The sequence below is a fragment of the Scyliorhinus torazame genome, chromosome 8, assembly GCF_047496885.1.
Source record: "Scyliorhinus torazame isolate Kashiwa2021f chromosome 8, sScyTor2.1, whole genome shotgun sequence".
Classification (NCBI taxonomy): domain Eukaryota; kingdom Metazoa; phylum Chordata; class Chondrichthyes; order Carcharhiniformes; family Scyliorhinidae; genus Scyliorhinus; species Scyliorhinus torazame.
Genome location: NC_092714.1, coordinates 264,577,477 through 264,602,396, shown reverse-complemented (window position 1 = coordinate 264,602,396; position 24,920 = coordinate 264,577,477). Strand labels below are relative to the sequence as shown.

General features: G+C 48.7%; 1 protein-coding gene across 1 annotated transcript in view; it reads right to left on the bottom strand.

Annotated features, from left to right (window-relative positions):
• LOC140428610 (serine/threonine-protein kinase 3/4) overlaps positions 1–24,671 on the bottom strand; it is a 178,461-nt gene extending 153,790 nt beyond the window's left edge. The window contains exons 1-2 of the mRNA XM_072515268.1: positions 24,541–24,671; positions 2,651–2,731 (exon numbers count right to left, since the gene is read on the bottom strand). Coding sequence (XP_072371369.1) covers positions 2,651–2,731; positions 24,541–24,572 — 113 coding nt within the window. The 5' untranslated portion in view covers positions 24,573–24,671. The remainder of the gene's footprint in view (positions 1–2,650; positions 2,732–24,540) is intronic.
• Between the last annotated feature and the right edge of the window lie 249 nt (positions 24,672–24,920).

The following is a 24,920-nucleotide window of genomic DNA, read 5'->3' as shown; positions in this document are numbered from 1 at the left end:
AGTCAGAGAGATCGACATCATGAACTCGAGTCTGGATGATTGTGTTGCCCTGCATAGTGCTAGGGTTCGGGACATCAGCTCGTGTCTGGAGAGGAACTTGCAGTGGTCCATGGTCACTGCAATGAGTATGGTCCATATAGGTACCAACAACATAGATAGCACAAAGAAAGAGGTTCTGCATAGTCAGTATGAGGAACTAGGCACCAGATTATGAAGCAGAACCTCAAAGGTCATATTCTCTATTACCTAAGCCATGTGCAAATTGGCACAGGATTAATCAGAGGGATGAACGCGTGGCTCGATGACTGATGCAGGGGAAGTGGGATCCGGTTTGTGGGGCACTGGAACCAGTACTGGGGAAACTGGGATCTGCACCGCTGGGACGGTCTACACCTGAGTCACGCTGGAACCAATGTTCTTGCGAGTTGCATAACCAGGGAAATATAGAGGGTTTTAAACTACAGAGTGGGGGCAAGGAATCAAATTTGGGAAGATGTGGTAAATCAAAGTGCAAAGACAAGGCAAAAGAGAAAGATTATACAGGAAATGAAAAACAGACTGACAGGAAGGGATAGAGAGTAATAGTAAATCAACAGATGAGGCTAGAGGTTATAAAAATCACACAATAAAACTAAAAATTTGGTTTCTGAATGCACATTGCATTCGAAACAAAACAGATGAACGGAGAGCACACATGGAAATAGTCATTACGGAGGCATGTCTGCAGGGGGGTGTGGATTGTGACCTGACCTTGCCAAGTGTGAGGCTATCCATTTTGGGAGGAATAACAGAATGGATTATTATTTAAACTGTAAGATGTTAAAACATGCTGCTTTGCAGAGGGACCTGGGTGTGCTGGTGCACGAGTCGCAAAAAGTTGGTGTGCAGGTGCAACAGGTGATTAAGAAGGCTAATCGAGTTTTGTCTTTCATTGCTAGAGAGATGGAGTTCAAGACTAGGGAGGTTATGCTGCAATTGTATAGGGTGTTGGTGAGGCCATATCTGGAGTAGTGTGTTCAGTTTTGGTCTCCTTACCTGAGAAAGGACATATTGGCACTGGAGGGAGTGCAGAGGAGATTCACTAGGTTGATCCCAGAGTTGAGGGGATTAGATTATGACGAGAGGTTGAGTAGACTGGGACTGTACTCATTGGAGTTTAGAAGGATGCGGGGGGATCTTATTGAAACATAAAATTATGAACAGAATAGATAGGATAGATGCGGGCAGGTTGTTTCCACTGGTCGGGGAAAGCAGAACCAGGGGGCATAGCCTCAAAATGAGGGGAAGTAGATTTAGGACCGAGTTTAGGAGGAACTTCTTCACCCAAAGGGATGTGAATCTATGGAATTCCTTGCCCAGTGAAGCAGTTGAGGCGCCTTCTTTAAACGTTTTTAAGAAAAAGATAGATACCTTTCTAAAGAATAAAGGGATTCGGGGATATGGTGTACGGGCCGGAGAGTGGAGCCGAGTCCACAAAGATCAGCCATGATCTCATTGAATGGCAGAGCAGGCTCGAGGGGCCAGATGGCCTACTCCTGTTCCTAGTTCTTATGAATATTGAAGGGTATAGGATAATTAGGAAGCACAGGAAGTGAGGAAAAGTTGAAGGGGCGGCGCTGTTAGTTAATGATAGAATTCGCAAAATAGAGAGGGGGTGATCTAAGTATAGAAAACCAGGATGTGGAAACAGTTTGGGTAGAGATGGAAAATGGTAAAGGCAAGAAGTCATTTGTGGGAGTCAGGTACAGGCCCTGAACAGTAACCACATAGCATCTGTACAGGCTGCATATGTGTGCACTGTATGCGTGCTGCATGAAAGGTGGCGCACAGTGGCAGTGGTTAGCACGGCACCCTCACAGCCGCATGGACTCGGGCTCAATTCGGCCTCGGGTGACTATGCGGAGTTTGCACTTTCTCCCCGGGTCTGTGCGGGTTTCCTCCAGGAGCTTTGGTTCCCTCCTAGTCTGAAGATGTGCAGGTTAGGTGGATTGGCTATGCTACATTGTCCTTTAGTGTCCAAAAGGTTAGGTCGGGTTTCTGGGATAGGGTGGAGGTGTGGGCTTAATTAGGGCACTCTTTCCAAGGGCTGGTGCCAATTCGATGGGCCAAATGGCCTCCTTCTGCGCTGTAGGGATTCTATGATCCTATCCACTGGAGTTAGGTGACTTAATTGAAACATAAAGGATCCTGAGGGGTATTGACAGGGTGGATGTGGAGAGAATGTTTCCTCTTGTGGGAGAATCTAGACCTGGGGGGGGGGGGGGTCACTGTTTAAAAATAAGGGGTCGCCCATTGAAAAAAGCACACTCAGAGGGTCGTGAGCCTTTGCAACGCTCTTCCTGAAAAAGTGGCAGAAACAGAGTCTTTGAATATTTTTACGGCAGAGGTGGATAGATTCTTGGGAAGCAAGAGGGGGTGAAAGTTAATTGGGGGTGGGCAGAATGCAGATTTGAGGTTACAATCAGATCAACCATGATCTTATTAAATGGTAAAGCAGACTCGAGAGGCTGAATGGCCTACTCCTTGTTCGAATGATCCTTTTCCCTCGGCTCAATCCAAATATTAATGCGCTTCAAAATTTCAAAGCTCAAATGAATCGCTGTGTGTCAGCCTCAAAGTATTAAAGTATCAGTGAGCTCTTGGCACTTACCCTTCGCCAAGTTTCTCTAACACATCGAAGACCTCTTCCGGCTGTTTGGTCAAACTGTCCTCACTCAATTTCTTCAGAGACCTGTTGTGGGGAGGAAGAAAATGCACATTGTAAAAGACAATTGCAATATTGGAAGGAATTCAGAATTTGCTCCCTGTTACCTAACCCTCCTGATGTCACAACTTTCATAACTATTTTAAATTGACACGACGGTAGTGATTGCCTCTCTAAATTAACTTTCTCTGGGTGGCACGGTGGCGCAGTGGTTAGCACTACTGCCTCACAGCACCGAGCACCCGGGTTCGATCCCAGCCCCGGGTCAACTGCCCATGTGGAGTTTGCACATTCTCCCTCTGTCTGCGTGTGTCTCACCCCCACAACCCAAAAAAGTGTGACAGATAGGTGGATTGGCCACTCTAAATTGCCCCTTAATCGGAAAAAAAAAGAATTGGGTACTCTTTTTTTTTTTAAATTAGCTTTCACTGCTCTTGTTAAACTCTAAAGCACTATTCTATCAACTCTCATACTCCCTGCATTCACAGTAGGCCCATTCTTTTCAAGGGCCCAAAGTCGATGGAATTCCTTCCATTTCCCAACCTTCTAAATGTTGAAAGCATTAAACCCAAATATGGCATCATCTGATTACTTATTAATAAATAAATGCTTCCTTTAATAGAGTGCCACAAGCATACCAAATCGCCTCAGTACTTTATACAATAGACTCTTCATTGACTATATATATCATTCCAGTAAGAAAAGATATAAAGCTTGCATTTATATACCATCTTCCAGAACTTCAGGACAACCCATTATGCCTTCCAGATAATTACATACTTGAAGTGAAATCATTATTGCAATGCAGAAAACACGGCAGCCAATTAGCACACAAGGTGGGGCAGCACTGCAGCACAGTGGTTAACACAGTTGCTTCACAATTCCAGGTTCGATTCCCGGCTTGGGTCACTGTCTGTGTGGGGTCTGCACGTTCTCCCCACGTGTGCGTGGGTTTCCTCCCCGGTTTATCATAGAATCCACAGTACAGAAAGAGGCCACCTGGCCCATCGAGTCTGCACCGGCCCCTACAAAGAGCACCCCACCGAAGCCCATGCATCCACCCCACCCCAGCAACCCCACTTAACAAGCCTTGGACACTTAAGGACAATTTATCATGGCCAATCCACCTAACCTGCACGCCTTTGGACTGTGGGAGGAAACCGGAGCACCCGGAGGAAACCCACGCAGACACGGGGAGAACGTGCAGACTCCGCACAGACAATGACCCAGCCAGGAATCGAACCTGGGACCCTGGAGCTGTGAAGCAACTGTGCTACTACAATGCTACCATTTCCTCCCACCGTCCAAAGATGTGCAGGTTAGGTGGATTGGCTATGCATGCTAAATTGCCCCTAGTGTCCAAAAAGATTGGGTGGGGTTACTGGGTTACGGGGATGGGGTGGAGGCGTGGGCTTGGATGGGGTGCTCCTTCCAACGGCCGGTGCAGACTCGATGGGCGGGTGGCCTCCTTCTGCACTGTAAATTCTATGAAAATAAACGGCAATGAGACAAATGACCTGATACTCTATTCCTTTAGCACCACCAATACGTTTGAGATTATACTTGCCAAGGAAGATTAAAAAGGCTGGTGGGGTTCGTTTCACTACAAAACAGAATACTGAAGGGTGGCCTGATTGAAGCCTTCAAGTGTTCAACTGGGAAGGTGTTAAAAAAAAAAACTACAATATGTGGAAGAACCAAAACTGTGGGCATAAACTGTGTGGGGCAGCACGGCAGCATTGTGGGTAGCACAATTGCTTCACAGCTCCAGGGTCCCAGGTTCGATTCCGGCTTGGGTCACTGTCTGTGCGGAGTCTGCACATCCTCCCCATGTGCGCGTGGGTTTCCTCCGGGTGCTCCGGTTTCCTCCCACGATCCAAAGATGTGGTTAGGTGGATTGGCCAATGATAAATTGCCCTTAGTGTCCAAAATTGCCCTTAGTGTTGAGTGGGGTTGCTGGGTTGTGGGGATAGGGTGGAGGTGTGGACCTTGGGTAGGGTGCTCTTTCCAAGAGCCGGTGCAGACTCGATGGGCCGAATGGCCTCCTTCTGCACTGTAAATTCTATGAAATTATTATATCTAATAATTTAGCTACTCCATGTGGTTGCAAGTTCCACATTCCAACCACCCCCTGGGTAAAGACGTTTTTCCCTGATTTCCTCAGTGGATTTAAGAATAAAAGTAATCTTTATTATTGTCACAAGTAGGTTTACATTAACACTGCAATGAAGTTTACTGTGAAAAGCCCCCAGTCGCCACACTCCGGCGCCTGTTCAGGTGCACAGAGGGAGCATTCAGAATGCCCAATTCACCAAACAACACGTCATTCGGGACTTGTGGGAGGAAATCAGAGCACCCGGAGGAAACCCACGCAGACACGGGAAGAACATGCAGACTCCGCACAGACAGTGACCCAAGCCGGGGATCAAACCTGGGACCCTTCCGCTGTGAAGCAACAGTGCTAACCACTGTGCAAACGTGCCTGATTTAAGTAACAACATAGATGCATTTAAGGGGAACTTGGATAAACACAAGAGAGATCGGAATAGAAGGATATGCTGACAGGGTGAGAGAATGCTCAAGTGCAGCATAAGCACCGTCATAGACGAGTTGAGCAGAATGGCCTGTTTCTGTGCTGTATTTCCAAATAATGTTTTGGTGACATCCTGCTTCATCGTTAATGGGCCTTGGCCCTCTAACATGGGTTTCCCAAAGAGCAATAAACATATCTCAATTTTATGGGGTACCTGCCTGCTGCACCGATTCCGACTGGCTTCTATTTTGATCACGCAATTATCTTACAATGAACATGTTCTAGACGCCATCTGCTGTCTCTTGGGACACTGAATATGTGATTAGAGATGCCATCTGATATCCTTCTGCAACTAAAAATGGCTTCTACAACTCAAGGCCTAAATTGACAGGCACGAGTTAATGGGAAACAGATGCAGACCATTCTATCGTACTTCATCTGCTCAGCTCCTCACATCCTTCAACAGCCTCACACCCACCAGGCCCCTCACACTGTCCCTCACTCCCATCTACTCACACATCCCACTCTTCTCAGCCACCCCCTGCTACAGAATGATGCCTCGCAACACGCAAGCCCAAGCCACTGTTGGATTCCTTCACTGGGACGATCCTTTAAAGCAGAGATGAGGAGTTTCTTCAGCCAGAGGGTGGTGAACCTGTGGAACTCTTTGCCGCAGAAGGCTGTGGAGGGAGGCCAAATCACGAGAGTGTCTTTAAGACAGAGGTAGATAGGTTCCTGATGAATAAGGGGATCGGGGACGAGAAAAATATCAGCCATAATTGAATGGCGGAGCAGACTCGATGGGCCGAGTGGCCTAATTCTGTTCCTGTGTCTTATAGACTCACTGCAGTAACTGCCTTCAAAAAAAGTTGCAGATAAGTCTGTGAGGAGAGTGTAAATATCTCTTATCTTATCATCCTCTCCCAGAGGCTTGAGCAGCTGGCAAGTGTGATGGCCGCAGCCTCCTTTGGGGACTCAGGGGAAACATTAAGGAAATGTAGTCAGTTGCTTATCGGCCAGCCTCACACTAGAATCACCCTGCCTCTGATGGGCATGGACCCTGGAACTTATCTCATAATTTGGCTGCAAGTGACATATCCACAACTCTATCGGCCGTGTGCACGCCCAAACGAACCTCAATGTACAGTGTGCAAGCAGGCGGAGATCATAGATTCCGGTGCCTTCCCAGCCTTGCCTGTAGATAGTGCAGAGGCTAAACCTCAATGACATCAATCTACCTCCCAGTAAACCTCCCAGTCCCTGTGGAACACCAAACAAGACTTAATTACGTTAACTAAAGCTAAATGTTTTATCAGACTGTGTGCATCAGTGCGAAACTGTGCCATGTTAAAGCAAAGTGCAAATGGAATTCGTTTAATTATTCCCATTTACTTTTGAATTTAACCTCCGCCCACTCCATTTAAAATGCACGCAAAATGGCATCATTTAAAAAGATAATTTTGCCATGCTTGCTACTTCAGCACAAATTGTGTTTCGTTGGAGAGTACAGTTTTGTATCTGCCTGATCCTTAGGACCGGGGCGGGCAGACCTTTCTTTGAGTCAGTACAGAGTACTGCAAAGCTCAATAAAGAACCTGCTTCAGAAATCCCCAGCCATTCAACAGTTCTCGCTACTCTTGGCCCTGTAGTTCCCAAGTTTAGTTCCTGAGTTTAACCACCAAGTTCAGTGCTGTAGTGGTTGATGCTTCAGGTTAGCAGCCATGCAGCTCGCTGGTTCAAATCTCACTTGTAGCGGATGCTGGGTTCCCGTAACAGCCTCCCCGAACAGGCGCCGGAATGTGGCGACTAGGGGCTTTTCACAGTAACTTCATTTGAAGCCTACTTGTGACAATAAGCGATTTCCATTTCATTTCATTAAAGCTGCAGCACCTCCCTATAGCGTGCTTCAAGTCTGCCTAGACAAATGATTGTGCCGAGTACTAGCTTCCTTTTCTTCCCAGTGAAAGCCAAGCTCTCTGCCGTATCACCAACATACATTCACTTTTTGGGCGGCACGGTAGCACAGTGGTTAGCACTGTTGCTTCACAGCGCCAGGGACCCGGGATCGATTCCCGGCTTGAGTCACTGTCTGTGGTCTACACTTTCTCCCTGTGTCAGCGTGGGTTGCCTCTGGGTGTTTCAGTTCCTCCCCCAAAGTCCCGAAAGACATGCTTGTTCGGTGAATTGGGCATTCTGAATTCTCCCTCAGTGTACCTCAACAGGTGCCGGAAAGTGGCGACTAGGGGCTTTTCACAGTAACTTCATTGCAGTGTTAATGTAAGCCTACTTGTGACACGAATAAAGATTAGATTTCCCTAGCTGTCTCAGGTATCAACCTTGGCTCAGTTCGCTCCTCTGGGTCATGTTTGTGGGTTCAAGTCTCATAAAAGCACAAGTCGAGGCTGACACCCCAGTCCAACACCGAGGGGGTACTGCACTGTCGGAGGAGTCATCGCTTGGACCAGACGATAATCCGAGGCCCAGTCTGCCCTCTCTGGAAGGTATAAACGATCCTACGGTTCTACCTATTGAATAGAGTATATTACAAACATGCGGCTCCTAGCCCAGCAACCACAATTTGTCGGTTTCTATTTAAACTAAATCCCCATTTAATGCCCATCACCTACATACAGTTAAACACAAAGATACAATCAACACTAGAAGTGGAGCAGAAAGTTCAGCCAATGATTAATATTTTAGCCTTCAACCAAATTCAATGAAACAGATTATCTGCTCATTATCGAATTGTTTTTTGAGAGAGCTTCCTGGGTGCAAATTGACTGCCGTGTTTCCTACAACAGTAATTAGATTGTAAATGGTACATTGACTGTGAAGCACTTAGGGCTGTCCTTTCTTTTTTATTTTTTTAAGATTTAGAGCACATTAGTATTTTTTCCAATTAAGGGGCAATTTAGCGCGGCAAATCCACCTACCCTGCACATCTTTGGGTTGTGGGGGTGAAACCCACACAAATATGGGGAGAATGTGCAAACTCCACACGGACAGTGACCCGGAGCTGGGATCGAACCTGGGTCCTCAGTGCCATGAGGCAGCAGTGCTAACCACTGCGCTGCCCCACTTCGGAGGTTGTACTATTCGTTAAGTGGGGGTCGGTTAGATCAGATAGCTAGACGGCTGGTCCGTGGTGTTGAGTGACGTTAATAGCACTGGTTCCATTCCTGTACCGGCTGAGGTTATTCACAAAGGCCCCATCTTCTCAACCTTGCCCCTCGCCTGAGGTGTGGGGACCGTTGGGTTAAATCATCACCAGCCAGGGCAGCACGGTGGCACAGTGGTGCATTGCTGCCTACAACACTGAGGACCCAGGTTCGAATCCCGGCCCTGGGTCAGTGTCCGTGTGGAGTTTGCACATTCTTCCCGTGTCTGCGTGGGTTTCACCCCCACAACCCAAAGATGTGCAGGGTAGGTGGACTGGCCATGCTAAATTGCCCCTTAATTGGAAAAAATAATTGGGTACTCAATTTTTATTAAATCATCACCAGCCTATGGTCATCTGGGACTATGGCGACTTTCACTATTTGTGGCTTGCTACCCATAATAAGCCTGCAGCTTTTCCTCAATCTCACTTTTCCGCTAATTTCTCTTTAAGGTACACAGAAACACAGAAAGTAGGAGGCCATTCAGCCCTTGGAGCCTGCTCTGCCATTCATCATCATGGCAGATCACTTTTCACAAAGAAATGACAACTTTTGAGAAATGTACAGACATTCAATACTGGAAGTTACTACAAGAACACAAAGAAATCAAGAAAACGTTAACATTTCTTTGTCAGTATCGTAAATCATTTTTCATTCTTGAACTCTGCTTTTGGAGAATCTCACTGAATTGAAAAGAGGAACAAATCTGGCTGACATATTTGAGCCTGGGACTACACACATCTGAAACGGCAGGAGGAAACAGTGGTGCCTAATAGCTGGAATTCCTACAAACCTACCAAAAGGGTGCAGGCTGCCCAAAATTCAGCCCCGCCAATGGCCAATTATGGCCTTGATTCTATTTGCTCATTGCCAGTCAAATCCTTCTATAGCCTCACTCCTCCATACCGACCCCTCAAATTCCACAACCTGCCTCCAATTCAGGCCTCTTAAATGCACTCCCCACTTCCTATTCCCAAACATCAGCCATCGAACTCTAGAATTCCATTACTAAACCTCAACTCCCCGCTCCTCCTTTCTGAAACCCTACCGCGTGAAACTAGCTTAAGGTCACCTGTCCTGGCATCACCTTCTTTATCTGATGATGCTCCTGTGAAGAGCGTCGGGACATTCTACTGCATTAAAGGTGCTACACAAGTGCAAGCTCGTATTGATCATTTGAAAATCCAAAATAACTTTTTTTAATTTGTTATTGCAATATTGGAAGAAGATGCAGAATGTGCCACGAATCAGCTGCTGATTGTGATGCTAACCCTACAATAATGGTGCAGCCACCTTTCAACAAGAAAGTGGACCAGTGTCTCTCTGCAGTCACATTCACCACAGCTCGCAAAGCAAAAACACTTGAGGCAGGCTGATCCCCAAGAACTGACATCCACTGCACGCCGTGATAAAATAGATCAGAAAAGACTGTGGGGTTCAAGTCTCTGCGAGTGAGGTGCCTTTAACTGGAGTGACTAAAAGGAACAAAATGGGCATCAACATTCCTGGGATACTGATGGCAATAGCAGGTTTGTACATACTGCTCATCCCTGGCTGTGCCGAGAAACCGAGGTGAAACTTCCAGAACCGTTGTGGGAGTCAGTTTTGTTTCCCAGAAATCCAGCGAGATTCATTCATGTGACCAACGCAAAATTCCACAACTTCCGGGGCAGCCGCAAGCGGAGGGGTTGCACAAAAGGTGGTGCTTATGCAAGATCTTCGATCACAAGGGCAGCACGGTGGCGCAGTTAGCACTGCGGCCTCATGGTGCCAAGGTCCCAGGTTCGATCCCGGGTCACTGTATGTGTGGAGTTTGCAAATTCCCCCCATGTTGGCGTGGGTCTCACCCCCACAACCCAAAAAGATGTGCAGAGTAGGTGAATTGGCCGCACTAAATTGTCCCTTAATTGGAAAAAAAAAGGATTGGATACTCTAAATTTAAAAAAAAGGGTAGGACGGTAGCGGCCTCGATGAGATTAACAACAGGGTTGCAAACTTTTACCGGGGGGCTATACACCTCCGAACCCCCGGAGGGGGACTCGGGATGGAACAGTTCCTCGACAGACTGGGTACACCGGTGGTGAGGGAGGACAGGAAACAAGGGCTGGGCAAAATCGCAGAATGCATTATTTCCTTGAGATCAGTGAACGCAATCAACATCCCTGGGGTTACCATTGATCAGAAACTGAACTGGACTAGCCATATTAACACAATGGCTACTAGGGCAGGTCAAAGGCTAGGGATCCCACAGTGAGTAACTCCCCTCCTGACTCTTCTCCCCCTCCTGACTCTTCTCCCCCTCCTGACTCTTCTCCCCCTCCTGACTCTTCTCCCCCTCCTGACTCTTCTCCCCCTCCTGACTCTTCTCCCCCTCCTGACTCTTCTCCCCCTCCTGACTCTTCTCCCCCTCCTGACTCTTCTCCCCCTCCTGACTCTTCTCCCTCCCCCCCCCCTCTTCTCTCCCCCCCCTCTTCTCTCCCCCCCCTCTTCTCTCCCCCCCCCTCTTCTCTCCCCCCCCCCCTTCTCTCCCCCCCCCCTCTTCTCCCACCCCCCCTCTTCTCCCACCCCCCCCTCAATAAACAATAATTTGTTTATTGTCACGTGTACCGAGGTACAGTGAAAAGTATTTTTCTGCGAGCAGCTCAAACAGATCATTTAGTACATGAAAATAAAATAAAAATGAAATACATAATAGGGCAACACAAGGTACACAGCATCGGGTGAAGCATACAGGAGTGTAGTATTAATCAGTTCAGTCCATAAGAGGGTCATTTAGGAGTCTTGTAACAGTGGAGAAGAAACTGTTTTTGAATCTGTTTGTGCGTGTTCTGACCTTTTTTATCTCCTGCCCGATGGAAGAAGTTGGAAGAGTGAGTAAGCCGGGTGGGAGAGATATAGCCGGTATAGGGAGTATAGTAGGGGACTTAGTACGCAGCCTTGCAGGGCCCGGTATTGTGGATTATCGTGGAGGTGGTGTTGTTCTTTATCCTTACTGATTGTGGTCTATGGGTCAGAAAGTCAAGGATCCAGTTGCAGAGAGAGAAGCCAAGTCCTAAGTTTTGGAGCTTTGATATGAGCTTGGCTGGAATTATGGTGTTGAAAGCGGAGCTGATGTCGGAGTCCTCACTGTCGAGATGCTCTAGGGATGGGTGTAGGGCCAGGGAAATGGCGTCAGCTGTGGACCGGTTGAGGCGGTATGCGAATTGCAGTGGATCTATCATCTATTTTTAAAAATAAATTTAATGTACCCAATTCATTTTTTCCAATTAAGGAGCAATTTAACGTGACCTATCCACCTACCCTGCACATCTTTACCTTGGGGGCGAAACCCACGCAAACACAGGGAGAATGTGCAAGCTCCACACGGACAGTGACCCAGAACAAGGATCGAACCTGGGACCTCAGCCGTGAGGCTGCAGTGCTAACCACTGCACCACCGTGCCCCTGGATCGATCATCTATAAATATATCGCCGTTCCTTCACTGTCGCCAGGGCAACATTCTGGAACAGCAGTGGGTGTACCTACACCTCAAGGACTGCAATGGCTCAAGAAGGCAGCTCACCACCACCTTCTGAAGGGCAACTAGGGATGGGCAATAAATGCTGGCCTAACCAGCGACGTCCACATCCCGTAAGCAAATTTTTTAAAAGCACTATGACCAGATGGGCTTCTGGTACGTTTACAAAGATTCCTCAGCAGCGCTGGCCACGGACCCGTGGGAGATGTTCAACGAACCCTTCAAAAAATTGCAGAACACGCACGAACACTAATGTAAATAATGTAGAATAAAACTGGGACCCTGTCACAGACCGGTGACAGCTCCGGGCTCATTTGTTGTTGTTACTACTGTGTTGATTATTACTATTGATGTTCGTGCATTTGTTTTTCTCTGCTAAGTTTGGTTTTTAAATGCAAATAAAAATATTTATTTTTCAAAAAAGCTAAATTCCACAATTCACAACATGCTCTGGTGGGATTTGAACACACGACAGCGTCAAAACAACACTACCACCTGCAATCAGCCACAATTCCTGCTGCTTGTCGGTAGAGTTGCGTGTGTCTAGATGCTATCCAAGGTCAGGATTAGGTCCGGCTATGAAAGGTCTCCCCATACCCCTCGTTAGACAGCCTGCTGACTCCCTGAGTCGCTCCTTAAAACCAGCCCCCTTGACCAAGTTTCTGGTCAACCGTCCTACCGTCACCTTGTGAGACCCGATGTTTGATTGAGCTTCTGCCTCGCGGTGCTGAGGACCCGGGTTCGATCACGGCCCCGGATCACTGTCCGTGTGGAGTTTGCCCATTGTCCCCATGTCTGCGTGGGTTTCACCCCCGCAACCCAAAGATGTGCAGGGTAGGTGGATTGGCCACGCTAAATTGCCCCTTGATTGAAAACAAATAAAATTGAGGAGTCTAAATTTTTTAAGAAAAGAAAGAGAAGTGAGAAAGTTTGAATCAGCATGCAAGGAACTCGCTGCCTGATAGTGCGGTGGAATCGGAGTCATTAAATGGTTACAAGAGGGAGATAGATATATTTTTAATTTTTTAAAAACAGGTTAAAGGGATATGGGGACAACATGTACGGAGGTGGATTTGAGACCAGGAAGAGATCAGACATGATCGGATTGAACGGGGGAGCAGTCTCAAAGGGCTGAATTGCCGATGCCTACTCTTAATTACTATGTTCCTATGTAACATTTCTGGGGCTACTCTGCTTCATGTATTACAGCACAGACATGATGGATTAAAGGGCCGCTTTCTGTGGTGTAAAACTCAATGACATTCAAACCCCTCAATTAAATTTTGGAGTTGCAATCACTGCTGCGCAGGAATCCAGTAGACCCAGGCCTCAATGTTGATTGATATATTGTGTCTATAATAATCCATACAAGTGTTCTGCCATACATACAGCATTGCAGATTAGTGAACATACACTGCTCCTACACATTGCCGTGCAATTTAAATGCATCCATCTTGGCTGGAACCAACTTGAGCTCATCCAAAACTCTGCTGCCCATACCAATGTTGTTCTTAGTCCCGTTCACCCATCACTTCTCTGCTGGCTGACCTACACTGGCTCCTACTGAGCAATGCCTTGATTTTAAACGTTCTCACTGTACTTGCTTCTAAATGCCTCCATGTCCTCTCCTCCTGTGCAAAATTATATTAGGAATCCGGTTAATTAAGAGTTAACATAATGTTAATGTGACATAATGCTCTGTGACATTCACAATTGACTCTAGGCTGTGCTTCAGTTATTTGTGTAATTACTGAAACATTTTGTTTTATAGAGGAACATGAAGTACAGAAGCTAGAAAGCACCTATTTTGCTTGCCTTTTCCTTAGGATCACGTACATTTTGTTCCGTTCTGCATCCTCCAATTGCCTAGGGGAGTGGAGGGAATTTCTTGCTCTAATTCCTGAAGGTAACTCTGGAATAATCAACTTTAAAATTCCCTGCTCCGTTGCACAAGCCCCTATCCGCTGCATCCCACAGGACTCTGCTCCAGCAGAACACTTCACACAACTGGCTTTACCAAGCTTTCCAATCAAATCTAACGTCACATTTAAAACCACTATCATGGAATTAAACTGCATAAAAGTGACCATTCTGTTTATTGGGCTTGTGTCTGCTCTTTCAAGAGCTAGCAATTAGCCACACCCCCTACTTTCCCCACATCCCTGTAAATGTTCCCTTGCAAATATCTGTCCAATTGTCTTTTACAAGTTATCATTCAATCTTCTACTGTCCTTTCAGACAATGCATTCCACATCACAACAACCTGCCCGATAATGTGCATTAATATAGTACCCGAAACACAGTAAAACATCCCAAGGTCCTTAACAGAAGCATTTTAAATCAAACTTCGACACCTAGATGCATAAAGGAGATTTTAGGACAAGTGACCACAAACTTGATCAAGGAGCATCTTGAAAGAGGGGGTGGGGGGAAGAGGCAGAGATCTAGGGAGGAAATTCTAGAATGTAGGACCTGGACAGCTGAAGGTCTCCAATATTGAAGTGGGGCTGTTTAGCACAGGGCTAAATCGCTGGCTTTGAAAGCAGACCAAGGCAGGCCAGCAGCACGGTTCAATTCCCGTAACAGCCTCCCCGAACAGGCGCCGGAATATGGCGACTAGGGGCTTTTCACAGCAACTTCATTTGAAGCCTACTTGTGACAATAAGCGATTTTCATTTCATTCATTTTTCAAGTGACTACAAGAGGCCAGAATTAGAGCGCAGATCAATGCTGGTGGGACTGGAGGAGGTTACGGAGATCAGAAGCCCAGGGATGATAGGTGATCAGGACTTGGTGAAAGTGCGACACATGCAGCAGACGTATGGATAATGATGGATAGATAAGGATGGAGGGACGGATGCGTGTGTGTGTGTCATGCTTCTGCCACAAGAAACAATTTCTCCGTTTCCCTTATTTAATTCAATAAAGGGCAGCACGGTGGCGCAGTGGTTAGCACTGCTGGCTCACGGCGCCAAGGACCCAGGTTCAATCCCGTCCCCAGGTCACTGTCCGTGTGGAGTTTGCACATTCTCCCCGTGTCTGCGTGGGTCTCACCCCCACAACCCAAACATGTGCAGCGTAGGTCACGCTAAATTACTCCTCAATTGGGAAGAAAAGAAAAGAATTGGGTACTTTAAAAAAAAAAATCATTCAATAAAGCCCTACATAATTTCAAGAACAACACAGTAATCTACAATATATATTTATTCTATAGTAACCATTGGGCCAGTTACTATAAATGGTATGGACAGCGGCATGGTGGCGCAGTGGTTAGCACTGTTGCCTCACGGCGCCGAGGACCCGGGTTCGATCCCGGCCCCGGGTCACTGTCCGTGTGGAGTTTGCACATTCTCCCCGTGTCTATGTGGGTCGCATCCCCACAACCCAAAGATGTGCAGGGTAGGTGGATTGGCCGCGCTAAATTGCCCCTTAATTGGAAGAGAGAGAATTGGGTACTCTAAATTTTAAATAAATAAATGGTATAGACGAAAATAAAAAACTCGTAATGGCCATGCGCTATTGCCACCATATGTTTGTTTCAGAATTCATCATAGTAAATTACTATGTCAACACTTCCCATTCAATTCTGTTGTTAATTGTCACTTTGTAGATGCAAGCTCTTACCACCAGGCTGGCTGAGGCCAGTGTCTGATGTTTTCCCAACAGGGAAATAAAAAAGCTTATGATAATCAACTGACAAAAGCAGTTCACACCATCCATTTACTCTACAGTAATCATCGGGCCAGTTATTGTACAGCTTTTAAAATGGGGGAACTGGGTGAGTACAAGATTTACCTGTGCACAAGTGCTGCAAATGTAGTGCAAGCAAAATGAGTACAAATTACAAGCCTGCCACTTTTGAAATTGCGAATAAGCCCTTTCTCACTGAACTGCAGAGGCCTACACAGGGTTAAACACAGAACAGCACTACTAGCCTGTAAGAAACTTTAAGCCCCAACTGACTATGACCAAGCCAAGATAGTGAGTCTGCCACAAGTGTCAGGAGCTAACGCCGTCTAAATTGTTGCTGCCTTTGGAGTCATATACAACATATCCTCCACAAGAAAGCTTCTGCTGCCTCCGCGTGGGTGCCAACCATGGTTCAGAAGGTAGCTACCTCACCCTGGGAATCAGACGATTGTGGGATCAAGACTTGGCTCGACACTCCCAGCAACATTCCCACAGCGCGTGCGCAGCCTGGAAGGCACCACTACGGCCAAGTTCAGCATGGCACAAGTGCAGCGGCACAGAAAGGTTGAAAAGCACACTCATTGAAGGAATTGGCATAACAACATTGTAAAGGAAGCATTGACCCCCCCATGCTGAAGGGAGGGATTGGAGTAACAGGAATAGAGAAGTCTTCCTACAATTGTACAGAGTTTTCGTGAGACCCCATCTGGGGTACCATATGCACTTTTGGTCTCCACGCTTAAGAAAAATACACTTTTGTTGGACATGGCAAAGCCTGCTTGGTCCCCGTGTTGAGGGGATTGTATAAAGAGGAGAGCCTAAGAAAATTGGGTTTATATCCTCCAGGAGAACGAGAGGCAATCTTGTTGAAACATACAAGAGTCGGAAGAGTTTGAGAGGGTGGACGGGGAGAGATTGTTTCCACTGGCCGGGGAATTTACAACACAGGGGCTCAGGCTCCAGATACGGAGCAGATCATTTAGGACAGAGATGAGGGGAAATTACTTCATTCAAACACTCGCGACTCTTTGGATTGTCTACCCCAGAGGGTTGGGGGGGGGGGGGGGGTCCCATTGAAGGCCGGGGTGGAGAGATTTTTCTTTTGGGTCTCTCAACGAAAGAAGGGATGTGCGGGGTGGGGGTAGTGGAAATGGGGAGTTGAAGCCCAAGATGGGTAATGATAGTACTGAATGTTGGAGCAGGCATGACAGTCCGTGGCTACCCCAGCTTCTATTTCTTACGATGGCCTCTCACGGATAACCTCACGATGCTCCACTTCTCCAGCTTCCACCCTAAACACATTAAAGAAGCCATCCCCGATGGACAAGCTCTCTGTATACACAGGATCTGCTCAGACGAGGAGGAGCGTAACAGACATTGAAAGATGCCCTCGTACGAACGGGATATGGCGCTCGACTCATCGATCGACAGTTCCAACGCGCCACAGCAAAAAAACGCACCGACCTCCTCAGAATACAAACATGGGACACAACCAACAGAATACCCTTCGTCGTCCAGTACTTTCCCGGAGCGGAAAAACTACGACATCTTCTTCACAGCCTTCAACACGCCATCAATGAAGATGAACATCTTGCCAAGGTCATCCCCACACCCCCACTACCTGCCTTCAAACAACCGCGCAACCTCAAACAAACCATTGTTTGCAACAAACTACCCAGCCTTCAGAGCAGTGGCCACGACACCACACAACCCTGCCATGGCAATCTCTGCAAGACGTGCCAGATCATCGACATGGATACCACCATTACACGTGAGAACACCACCCACCAGGTACGCGGTACATACTCGTGCGACTCGGCCAACGTTGTCTACCTCATACGCTGCAGGAAAGGATGTCCCGAAGCGTGGCACATTGGCGAGACCATGCAGATGCTGCGACAACGAATGAACGGACATCGCGCGACAATCATCAGGCAGGAATGTTCCCTTCCAGTCGGGGAACACTTCAGCAGTCAAGAGCATTCAGCCTCTGATCTCCGGGTAAGCGTTCTCCAAGGCAGCCCTCAGGACACGCGACAACGCAGAATCGCCGAGCAGAAGCTCATAGCCAAGTTCCGCACACGAGTGCGGCCTCAACCGGGACCTGGGATTCATGTCGCATTACATTCATCCCCCACCATCTGGCCTGCGAAATCCTACCAACTGTCCTGGCTTGACACAATTCACACCTCTTTAACCTGGGGTTACCCCATCTCTGGATCTGTAAAGATTTAATCACCTGCTAATGCTCGCATTCCAAGCATTGTCTGGCATCTTTGAATCCGTCTATATATATGTTTCTGGAACAGACCTCTTCATTCACCTGAGGAAGCAGCAGCGCTCCAAAAGCTAGTGACATCGAAACAAACCTGTTGGACTTTAACCTGGTGTTGTAAGACTTCTTACTCTATTTCTTACGTTCTTGTGTTGTGAGCCAACGTTCTGTCTGTCTTCTCAAGTGGATGTAAAAAAAAAAACATACTTATGTGACTTTTCACCAATAGAGGAGTTTTCAACTGTCCCGGCCAATATTTATGCCTCATCCATCACCCAAAACAAGTGACCTGGTTCTTTATGTCACTGCTGATGGTGGGGCCCTGCACTACACTGTTTCCTACATAACAGCAGTGATTACACTTCAATAACACTTCACTGGGTGTAAAGGACTCGGGGGCATCCTGAGGTCACAAAAGGCGTAACATTCATGCAAATGTGTTCCTTCCTTATGCAACTCAAAAGTCCTCTTTCCAAACACGACCCACATTCAGGAGGAAAGGGCCGAAACAATTGTTCTGGTGGGTGGCAACCAAAAGGTAACTGGACGTGATGTGGACATTACCAGACTCACATTAGTTTGTTGAAATTTCATCAGTGACACTTGTTTACTGCCTAAAACGACGAGAGTGACAGCAGTTATGCTTCCTCTTTTTAAGAAAAGGAAGTTAAGAACATCTGCGTCATTACAGTCGAGTGTGCACATTACAACGGTTGCAGAATATACCAATGCCAATTTACCCTTTACCATTCCCTGGATTAGCAGTCACAGCACGTATGGACTTAACCTGTCAAACTGCATTCTTTCAGAAATAACTGGAGATTGAGAAAAGCTAGGGAACCCAGGACAAGGGGATAATGTTAAAATTAGAGCCAGGACATTTAGGGGCGATCACTTCTTCACTCACAGGGTAGAGGAAATCGGGAACTCTCTCCCCAAAAAAGAAAATTCCCAAACTGAAGTTGGTAGATTTGTTAAGTAAGGGTTACAGAAACAATGTGGGTACATGGAGTTTAGATACAGATCAGCCATGATCTAATGGAATTGTGGAACAGGCTGCAGGGGTTGAATAACCTCCTCCTCGTCCTGTATTTCACAGCAGACACCCTTAAAACTGATTCTGATTTTCACACAACCGCAGCAAGGATCATTGTTGCAAAGGGGAGGCATGGAAGCGATGAATAAGGGCAGGGTATCTAATGTATGGGTAGTTAAGAGTTTAGGGCTTTGGGGGCGGGTGGGGGGAAAGAGTTGGGCGTGTTATTGCGGGGTTTTTGCGCGTGTTGGATCTCTCGGTTTAAAATGTTATTATAAATGCCTCAATATAATATTTTCTATAAATAAAGGATCATCGGGGAGGCAAGGTGGTTAGCACTGCTGCCTCACAGCTCCAGGGACCCGGGTTCAATTCCGGCCTCGGATGGCCGTCTGTGTGGAGTTTGCACTTTCTCCCGGGTCTGCGTGGGTTTCCTCCGGGTGCTCCGGTTTCCTCCCACAGTCCAAAGATGTGCAGGTTAGGTGGATTGGCCATGCTAAATTGCCCCTTACAGTGTCCGAAAGGTTAAGTGGGGTTACTGGGTTACGGTGGAGGCGTGGGATTAAATAGGGTGCTCTTTCCGAGGGCCTGTGCAGACTAGACGGCCTGAATGGCCTCCCTCTGCATGGTAGGGACACTATTCTATGATAAGTCCGGTTCAACCACCCCATAACGCACGGTCGCCGTGACTAAATACACCAGCCCTCGTCACTCCAGCTGATTTCTAGTTTTAAGACCCCGAGTTGCCATGAGACACAGAAAGCTGGGCAAACCTTAACTCGACAAGAACTGTCGCCTTCGAGGAGATTTGAAAACATTGAAAGGGAAGGTTCTGTCCACATGTGCACACATTTTCAGGTAAATCAGGTGGTTGGGGGGACTGGTGTAGCACAGTGGGATAAACAGCTGGCTTGTAATGCGGAACAATGCCAGCAGTGCAGGTTCCATTCCCGTACTGGCCTCCCCGAACAGGCGCTGGAATGTGGTGACTAGGGGTTTTTCACAGTAATGTCATTGAAGCCTACTGGTGACAATAAGCGATTATTATTATTGTCTAAGGCAGTGCTACTCAATTAATCCTTCACCCAATGCTCTTTCCCCACAGCTCTGAAAATGTCTTTCCTTCAAGTCTTTATCCAACTCTCCTTGTAAAGTTACTATTGACTCTGCTACCACCAGCCTTTCTGGAAGGTTAATTTGCCAACCACCTTAAATCCGCTGGACCCAGCCAGCTACCAACTAGTCTGCAACTCGAAACAGTGTCTCCTTATTTACTCTATTCCTGATTTTGAACACAGTCTCCTTCTAACCTTCTCTTCTCCAAGGAAAACAGCCGCAGCTTCTCCAGTCGCTCCACATCACGGAAGTACCTCATCCCAGGTACCACGCCAGAAAACCCCTTCCGCACTCTCTCCAGGGCCTCGACATCCCGCGAAAGTGCACTGCCCAGAACTGGACACAATACTCAGTTAATAAAATGTTTGCCACAGGCCCCTTGATTGAACAGTCTTCATCGAATTCACAGTGCAGAAGGAGGCCATTTGGCCCATCGAGTCTACACCGGCTCTTGGAAAGAGCACCCTCCCCAAGGTCAACACCTCCACCCTATCCCCATAACCCAGTGACCCCACACAACACTGAGGGAAATTTTGGACACGAAGGGCAATTTATCATGGCCAATCCACCTAACCTGCACATCTTTGGACTGTGGGAGGAAACCAGAGCACCCGGAGGAGACCCACGCGCACACAGGGACAATGTGCAGACTCCGCACAGACAGTGACCCAAGCCGGAATCGAACCTGGGACCCTGGAGCTGTGAAGCAATTGTGCTATCCACAATGCGACCGTGCTGCCCCTGCCACCTTCACCAATTTGTGTACGTGCACCTCCCGGGTCTCTCTGTTCCTGCACCAATTTTAAAATTATACCACTTTATTGCCTCTCTTCATTCTCCCGGCCAAAAGGAATCAGTTTACACATTTCGGCATTGAATTGTATCTACCACGTGTCTGCCCACATCACCGCCCTGTTTCTCTTCAGAAGTCAGTTCCCATCCTCCTTAGTGCTCACTATGTTTCTGAGCAATCCTGAAATCATGCTTCATGACCCAAGTTCAGATTTTAAGACGCATCTAAAAAAAAAAACAATTCTGAAACCAACAGCACAGTACATCTCCTGCCGTCAGAAAAACCAACTGTTCATCACTACTCTTAACTCCAAGCTGCCACTCCCCCATATCTTGCTAACAAGACTCTTGTGGTATTGCGCCTAACACTTTTGGAAAGTTCAGTTATTTCATCAAATAACTCAACCAAGGTGGTCAAACATGATAATACGCCAGCAACAAAACTATACCAGCGCAGAGTGAGATATGAAGCAATACTTTCCTTTCAGAGAGAAATCGACCTCTGGAATCAGTTGCCATGTTTTGTGGAGTGTGAATTCACAGCGAGCATTCAAGGGGTTGGTGGATGAGTCCACTGAGCAGTTGGGTGTATAAAGAAGTATGTTTCTCCCAGTACCTACGGTCTACTGACGTTTATCTGGTTCCCCTTCATAACTGGGAATTTCCCAGTACTTCCTTCGTTGGGGGGGGGGGGGGGGGGGGGAGAATGGGGATTTTTTCAGGGGGCGCCTGCTCACAGAGCATAGTGGCACAGTGGTTAGCACTGTTGCTTCACAGCACCAGGGTCCCAGGTTCGCTTCCCGGCTTGGGTCACTGTCTGTGCGGAGTCTACACGTTCTCCCCGGTTTCCTCCGGGTGCTCCAGTTTTGGAATTCTCCCGTAGTGCACCCAAACAGGCACTGTAGTGTGGTGACTAGGGGACACTAATAAAGATTACTTTTCCTCCCACAAGTCCCAAAAGACGTGCTTGTGAGGTGAATTGGACATTCTGAATTCTCCCACAGGTGGAATGTGGCGACTAGGGGCTTTTCACAGTAACTTCATTGCAGTGTTAATGTAAGCCTACTTGTGACAATAAAGATTATTACTTTAATAAAAGCAAAAATGCTGGAAACCTGAAATAAACGCTGGAAGTACTCAGCAGGCTTGGCAGCATGGAGAGTGAAACAGTCAGTCGACTAGGACTTCTTCAGAACCACTATTTTGAACAGTTATGGAACGGTCACGTTCAACTCGAAACATCAGTTCAGTTTCTCTCTCCACAGATGTTGTCAGACCTGCCGAGTCCTTAGAGCCTTCTGCACATAGTTTTCCTTGATAATACATAAAGTCTGGATGGGCCTATTGCCCAATATGGGTTATTACTGGCATTTTCATAGAATATTACAGCATAGGACGCCACTCAGCCCATCAAGTATGCGCCTGCCTTTTGAAGAGCTATCCAGTTACCCGCTTCCCAAATTCCTGGCTTTGTTTCTCCTTCAAGCAACTGCCCAATTCTCTTTTGAAGGTTCCTATAAGGCGGTTCACTCCAGATCTTGACCTCTTGTTCATGTATTCCTCATGTTGCCCTGGTTCAAATCTGCGTCCTCTGGTCCTTTCAGCCATTGAAAACTGTTTCTTTCCATTTTATCTAAAACCATCGTCATTTCATTAGCTGCTGTCAAATCTCCTCTTAATTATCCCAGCATTAAAAACCCTTGGGTTTTGATGGCATTCCTCATGACCTCCAGACATCTCAAAAGCACTTTGTAGCTAATGGAGTACTTTTGAAATGTAGCCACTGCTGCAATGTAGGAAACACATCGGCCATCTCCCAGGGCAGAATGTGATCATGGCACGATAATCTGTTGTTGATTGGAGACACCGGGCCTAAGTGGGCAGCACGGAAGCACAAGTGGATAGCACTGTGGCTTCACAGCGCCAGGGTCCCGGGTTCGATTCCCCGCTGGGTCACTGTCTGTGCGGAGTCTGCATGTTCTCCCCGTGTCTGTGTGGGTTTCCTCCGGATGCTCCGGTTTCCTCCCACAGTCCAAAGACGTGCAGGTTAGGTGGATTGGCCATGATAAATTGCCCCTAGTGTCCAAAAAGGTTAGATGGGGATATTGGGTTACGGGGATAGGGTGGAAGTGAGGGCTTAAGTGGGTCAGTGCAGACTCGATGGGCCGAATGGCCTCCTTCTGTGCTGTACGTTCTATGCCCTGCTCTTCTTCACATAGTGCCATTGGATCTTCTACGTTCATCCGAATGCGTATATGGGGCCTCGATCTAACATCTCCTCTCATGGACAGCACCTCTGACAGTGCAGTACTCCCTCAGTACCGCACTGTTGTGTCAACTAGACTAGTGTTCAAGCCCGGAGGGAGATTTGAACCCGGAAACCTGTGACCCAGAGACAAGATGCTATCAACTGAACCCAGGGTACTCCAATCGATTCACTTCACTTCATTTTAGTAAAGCTTCTGTACCTTTTCAAATCCTTCACCTCCTTCCTGAAGCGTGGTACGAAAGATAGAGACAATGTTCCAACGGAGATTACAAAAAAACTACAAATCACTCAACGTGGAGGCGACTGACCTTCGAACAGACCCTGGATGGGGATCGGGGGGGGGGGGGGGGGGGGGTCACCGCACAGGGGTAGGCATCACTGGGGCAGTCACAGGGGGAGCCCATTGGAGAGAAGGTCGTAGTGGGTGGCTGGTCCACTGGAGAGGGGTTGGTGAGAGGTGGGCCCACTGGAGAGGAGGTGGCAGAGGGGGAGTCCACTGGAGAGGGGATGGGTCATTGGAGAGAAGTGGCGGGGGGGATCCGCTGGAGAGGGGGTGGCGGGGGGTCCGCTGGAGAGGGGGTGGCGGGGGGTCCGCTGGAGAGGGGGTGGCGGGGGTCCGCTGGAGAGGGGGTGGCGGGGGGTCCGCTGGAGAGGGGGTGGCGAGGGGTCCGCTGGAGAGGGGTCCGCTGGAGAGGGGGTGGCAGGGGGTCCGCTGGAGAGGGGGTGGCGGGGGCCGGCTGGAGGGGGGGACGGCGGGGGGGGGTCCACTGGAGGGGGGGGTCCACTGGAGGGGGGGTGGGGGGTCCACTGGAGGGGGGGCGTGGGGGGGCCACTGGAGGGGGGGGGTGGGGGGTCACTGGAGGCACTGGAGGGGGGGTGGGGGGGCCACTGGAGGGGGGGTGGGGGGGCCACTGGAGGGGGGTGGGGGGGGTCCACTGGAGGGGGGTGGGGGGTCCACTGGAGGGGGGTGGGGGGTCCACTGGAGGGGGGTGGGGGGTCCACTGGAGGGGGGTGGGGGGTCCACTGGAGGGGGGTGGGGGGGTCCACTGGAGGGGGGTGGGGGGGTCCACTGGAGGGGGGTGGGGGGGTCCACTGGAGGGGGGTGGGGGGGTCCACTGGAGGGGGGTGGGGGGGTCCACTGGAGGGGGGTGGGGGGTCCACTGGAGGGGGGTGGGGGGGTCCACTGGAGGAGGGGGGGGGGTCCACTGGAGGAGGGGGGGGTGTCCACTGGAGGGGGGGGTGGGTGTCCACTGGAGGGGGGGGGGTATTCACTGGAGGGGGGGTCCACTGGAGGGGGGGTGGGGGGGGGGTCAAGCTGTCGCCTCCCTCGCAGCCACCGTCGCTGCCCCGCTCTGCGGCCGGTTCTCCCCCACCTCTGCGCACAATTGCCCCGTTGGTCGACCGCCGGCTCCCCTCGCCCCGGTTCCCGCTCTCGGTCGCACTCCTTACCGGCGCGGATGCCGCCGCTGCACCTCCTCCATGACTCTGAGTCCCGGCTGCTGGTACTCCTGCTGCTGCTGCCTCTCCGCTCGCTCACTTCCTCCCGAGACCGGAAACCCCCCCCTTCCACCAGCTGGACGGACGTGACGTCACTCCGCGCTTGCGGGGCGGAAGTTGCGCCAACTGCTGCGGATGAGACGGACGTGACGTCAATCCCCGTGCATATGGCGGATGTGACCGCCGCTATCGGGGCGGAAGTAACGAGTCCCATTGTTAGCGGGGCGGATGTGCGGTTATAGCAGATGCAGAAGTGGAGAGTCTGTAAGGTTTTCATATCAACAAAACAAAATCCTGCAGCTAGATTTTCCCCCTCTCCTTCCCTTCATTTT